Consider the following 5277-nt stretch of genomic DNA (forward strand, 5'->3'; position numbering starts at 1 on the left):
CACATCACAACTTCACTACTTAGCCTGTCTTGTTGTGATGCCATAAGTTCATTATCGCGACGTTGCACCACTTTTACAGTTCTACACTATTTCAAGTTTTTTTGACCTTTCGGGGCCTATTTTGGGTTCTGGTCACCTCTAATTAAATCTTAAATGATTTTAAATTATTTTTTGAAACTTTAAATCTTTTATAAAACATATTTTAATTATTTTATAAAGTTATTTTAATTTTTCAATTCTTAAATAAATCCAAGCATTTTTACTCGTACATGTTTTGGTGGCATCACCCACCCACACTAGTCGTCTAGAACGAGTGAGGGGTGTTATAGCATGGGTTATATCTAGGCCAAATATAAGCATAAAGGTTGATGGTCGGCTATGTAAAAGAATCCCGCCAGCATTTGTTCATATGATCTATAGAAATTCATCAAAGGTGTTGACCTAGTCACAATCATACCCCTCATTGGGCACCTCATCAGCTTCTAGATTAATGAAGTCATCATGTTGAACATCAGGGACATTATCCTCCTTGGGCATTTCCCTTGAACCTCTAAACCTGTATGGAAACTAGATACTATCGGGGACATTATCCTCCTTGGGCTCTTCCCTTAAACCTCTAAACCTGTATGGAAACTAAACACTAATGGATCTACCACTACAACATTGAGATCAAAATTAAACCCACTTGTAGAAGACCTCCCACCAACTAATTGTCTTGGTGGTTTATATATGAGGCTTCACCTTGGTAATCTTAGTTTAACGATGTTGGATTATAAACATGATGACTAGAGGATCACGACATATTACCCACATCTACTCCCTAATCCTCCCCCACCAATTTGACATAAAGCTTAGTGGCATTCATAAGTTTAGTGTGGATATGTGTCTATATCATGGTCTACACGTCTTCATTGTCCATGAGTGCCAACATATTATATGTATGAGGTGTTGATAACATCGAAAAATTGTATATTAGTATCAATAACATTCAATTGCATCTTTGCCCTATTTCAAACTAACCTTCCTTTCTATTTCCACAAGGTTAGCATTATTACTGAACCCTAGTGCCAGTTTGTTGTTTGATTCAAAAATTGTGCCATGGTCTATCGTATGAATTTCCTCGTCATAATATATGTAAATCATGAATCGAGTACTCATATTGGGGATTCCCTAGAACTGTACAAATGAATTAATTCGATTTCAAATTGTTTACATTATCACAAACAATTTAATGCCTCTGTTGTTAATGGATAAATAGTTGGAATGCAATATGAACTCAATCAAAATTCACATTCAATTTTAAATAACGTCAATTTCAATTGCAATATGTCAAGATTATTAAATGAATATTTTTTAGACTTTATAACTATAAAATAAAAAAAATAGCTGAAACAAATTATTTAATTAATATTTTTCAATAAAAGGTTTTACATTTCTTTATATTACAAACCCTAAACCTTTAAACATTAACCATAAGCTTGTAAAAGATCTCGAGCCTTGACCTTTTTAACCTGCACTCACTACAACAAAAGAGACTTTTAGCGGCACTTTTTTAGGCCTTTAACGGCGCTTATAAGCGCCATTAAAAGCATTAGCGGCGCTTTCACAAGCACCGCAAAAAGTGCCGCTATAGACTACGCCGCTAAAGATCATGACCTTTAGCGGCACTTTTACCACAAACGCCGCTAAAGATCTTGACCTTCAACAACTCTTTTATCACAAACGCCGCTAAATAACAAACCTTTAACGGCGCTTCTCGCAAAAACGCCGCTAAAAACATACCTTTAAAAAAATTATTTTAATCAAATAATATTTATTTTTATGATAAATATTATATTATGTTTTATTTTTTAAATTTGAACTTTAAATATACTTTTTAAGGATAAATAAAATATATTATTTAAATTAAATTTTCTATAAAAATTTTAACTTTAAAACTAAATATAAAATTAATGAATTTAGTTTTAGAATTTAAAATAATAAATTAATAACACAATTAAAATCCAAAAGTTAAAACTCAAGTTGTCGTAAATATTAAAGTAAAAATAAAAATTTAAAATCAAAACTAAAATAAATAATACATATGAGAAGTAGACTGACTACTTGAACCTGCCTATGACTATACACATTGCAAGGTAATAAAAAATATAATGTGCTTCTCCATTTTCTTTGCCCCAGCATTGATATGCTCCACTCCATGTATTAGGTTGTATGCGATCATAACTGAAGACAAAAAAAAAGTTGAACATAAAATCAAAGTAGATTTAGAATACATGAATGCATTACAGAAATATTATCATATGCATCAAATACACGTGTGCAAGAAGTAGAGAATAAGCCTATTTGGAAGTGGTGCTGTGAATGCCAAAATTGAGGGAAGATGATCTAAAATCCCTGCCGTGAACTCCTCTCCAACTTTAGACATTCCATGCTGAGAAGATGCATCAGATGCTTGGAAAACATTTTGTCCATTCTGCCATAAACTGAGATGCACATGGGATCCAAAACCTATGCCATCCAAAGCATACCTGGGCAAAAAGTTGTGCAAGAAGAAGACTGTACTGAAGCCTTTGCATAATAATAAGCAGCTTCTGCATGCTCTCTGTCAGTTCTCGGTCATCCACGTTAGTTGCAGCAAGTGTCTAAAACCATGGAGAAGGAATCAAGAATTTTGTTATTTCACCATTGCAATAAACACCTTTTCCATGAATATATGCTTTTTATGATCCAATCATTTAGTTGCAAATTTTGAGAATAAATATAAGCATGATTTTAGAAAAAAAGAAAAGAAATTATAATGCAAGAAGCCTGAGAGAGTGTGAATGCTGCTTGCCGTTTCAGAAGATCAATGATAATAAGATAACAGGTATAAATTTGCATGATTTACAAAATTATAGAACATCCTTTTACAGGGATGAGACAGCAGTAAATTATACTAAACAGAAATCGCACTGTAGCATTAAGCAGGGATCTAAAATCCAAGGGATTACAAGGGGCATCATTAAGCTGGGCGTCCTTTGGTTCAGCGTTGCAGAGCCAACCGTAGTTGGTTAAAGAGATCCCCTACAACCTCATTTTGATTTATATGCTCTACCACAGTTGCACGAGGACCATGACTATGTATTAAAGCCTTATACTGTTGTTTCACAAAATAAAGGCCATTTTCAGCACTCAGCAGTCAGGATTTAAAAGAATGCATTGCCACTTAATTTTGTCCATAGTTGAAATTCAGCTATCTCAAATGAACCTTATTTTCGTTAATAGTTCACTAGTCCAGTAATTAATACTGCAAGTTAAATGGTGTCCCTTTCACTTCACTTTATAGTTCTGATAAAATTCATCCTCAATAGACTAGAGAGTGAGAAATTCATTACAATAAAATATTGGTACAAAATAGAACTGAACTTTTGAAACACAAAATTCAGCTTCCATCTAGAAATAGTAAACATAATAAAAGAACATATTCATACCTCTTCCTCCAATTCTCGACAAATCAATGCCATTCGCCATCGTAAATGGACTTTGGATTGACTTACATCAGTGTAAATATGGTCGCCAACATAAAGAATCTCATCTCCATGAATATTTAGGGAATTCTCAACCATCTGAGCACTTCCCCCCGAGTACAAACCTCCTGCAGATGAAACAAAAGATGAATAAGTAAGAACTGCAAATCATGAGCAAACTATGATTTCTTCTTTTTGGCACACACTGCAAGACAAGACAAATATATTCAACAATTAAATCATTGGCTCAGAGTGCCAAAAGTGCACTATCATCAAAAGCTAAAAAGTTCATATGTCAACAGGGAGTAATTTCTCAGCATCCTCAACTTTTGGTTGAGAAGATATTTAGAACAATATGAAGAATTATTTGGCTGAAGTTTTAGCTATGGAAAATGCTGCAGCCATTACATAGCTTTCAAATACCCAAATAATATACCCACTCAATAGTATTATCTCTCTCAACCCCAAAATTCGGCCCATATGCTGGCATCAATGACAACCAAGGAACTGGATCAAAACAGATAAGTAAATGGTTTCTCTTTCACTCTCATGGTTTCGTCCACATAAAATGTTACATTATAAAGAAGAAATAAGATCAAAACATAAGGTACAAACATAGATCACCTGTACGAGTCTTGAAGCATGGACGCATTAAGCCCTCATCAGTCACAACCTCATATAATGGATGTGACATTTGGAAGAACTCTGCCTTCCTTGCTAAGACTATCACTACAGACATACAGAACAGCAGGAAAACACAAATGCGTCAACATGTTTGAATGCCATTAAATCAAACATTCACATTTCCTTCTGTTAGAGCAATTTAATACTCATGAGAAAAAAGATTTTTTTTAAGACAGAAAAAGAAACTGAAACTGAAACAGAGATTCTTCACCTTCTTCAACCTTTTTTTTTTTTTATCTCTTTATTTCAGCGAACAGCCAATGGCATCTTATTGGAAGCATGGCTGTACTCATAAAACATCATTCAGATACACAGGTAGATAAGAAAATAAAATTAGCAACTTAACTTAACTATAGCCCTCTAATGCTTCGAACAAAATGTAAAGAACAAACAAACACTAAAAATACATCTTCTGGCGGATCATAGTATATTCCATTGTATGGGATTTCACCCGATGCTTAATAATACTGTCTATATTGGCATAATGATTCAGTTAATTTCTTCTCCAACAAATAGTAAACAAAAACGATTCAATTTCAATGACAAAACCCATTCCCCAAATCACATCTAAACCTTACCAAACTGTAAATCTAAACTTTACCAAAAGATGAAATTACCAGAGAGCGAGCGAAAAGGAGACGGAAAGAATCGAAGAACTTTGGAGAGAGGGAGAAAGAAGATCCGAAAAAAAGAAATAAGAGGAGAAAGAAATGCGTTTGAAAAGGGTGAAGAAGCGAAATGCTCATAGACCGCGAAGAAGAGGGGAAAAAATTAGGGGTTCCAGTGGGGGAAAATTGGGATAGGAAGGCGCGATTTTTTTTAAATAAAATGATGTTTTTTTTTTGTATTTTTTATAAAAACGCCGCTATTGCTTATTTTTGCGGTATTTTTTATAAAAATGCCATTAAAAATTAAAGTTCTATACAGAAATGATGCCATTTTATTAAGCTTAATGCATAGTTGTGGCGTTTTTTTACAAAAAAACGCCACTAAAAATTAATTTACTTAAGCCAAACGGTGACGTTTTAAATAAATAATTCTAAACTTTTTAAGTAATATTTATAAGATTTATATAAAATTATAAATT

The 5277-nt window shown here is 33.3% G+C and overlaps 1 protein-coding gene across 5 annotated transcripts; it reads right to left on the bottom strand.

Moving 5' to 3' along the window:
• Nucleotides 1–2010: 2010 nt before the first annotated feature.
• LOC105790880 (uncharacterized) lies at nucleotides 2011–4988 on the bottom strand. 5 transcript variants are annotated; one of them, XM_052634141.1, is made up of 5 exons: nucleotides 4808–4987; nucleotides 4402–4473; nucleotides 4131–4235; nucleotides 3471–3634; nucleotides 2011–2642 (listed from the first exon to the last, which is right to left on the bottom strand). In XM_052634141.1, exons 3-5 carry the CDS (start codon nucleotides 4198–4200, stop codon nucleotides 2445–2447), a joined length of 432 nt encoding a protein of 143 aa, XP_052490101.1. In that variant the 5' UTR covers nucleotides 4201–4235; nucleotides 4402–4473; nucleotides 4808–4987; the 3' UTR covers nucleotides 2011–2444. The 5 variants fall into 5 exon arrangements, with proteins under 5 accessions (XP_052490101.1, XP_052490099.1, XP_012474137.1 ...); XM_052634139.1 differs by having other exon boundaries at nucleotides 4131–4473; nucleotides 4808–4988; XM_012618683.2 differs by having other exon boundaries at nucleotides 2011–2223; nucleotides 2529–2642; nucleotides 4131–4988.
• Between the last annotated feature and the right edge of the window lie 289 nt (nucleotides 4989–5277).

The sequence above is a fragment of the Gossypium raimondii genome, chromosome 8 (genome assembly GCF_025698545.1).
Source record: "Gossypium raimondii isolate GPD5lz chromosome 8, ASM2569854v1, whole genome shotgun sequence".
Taxonomy (NCBI): Eukaryota; Viridiplantae; Streptophyta; class Magnoliopsida; order Malvales; family Malvaceae; genus Gossypium; species Gossypium raimondii.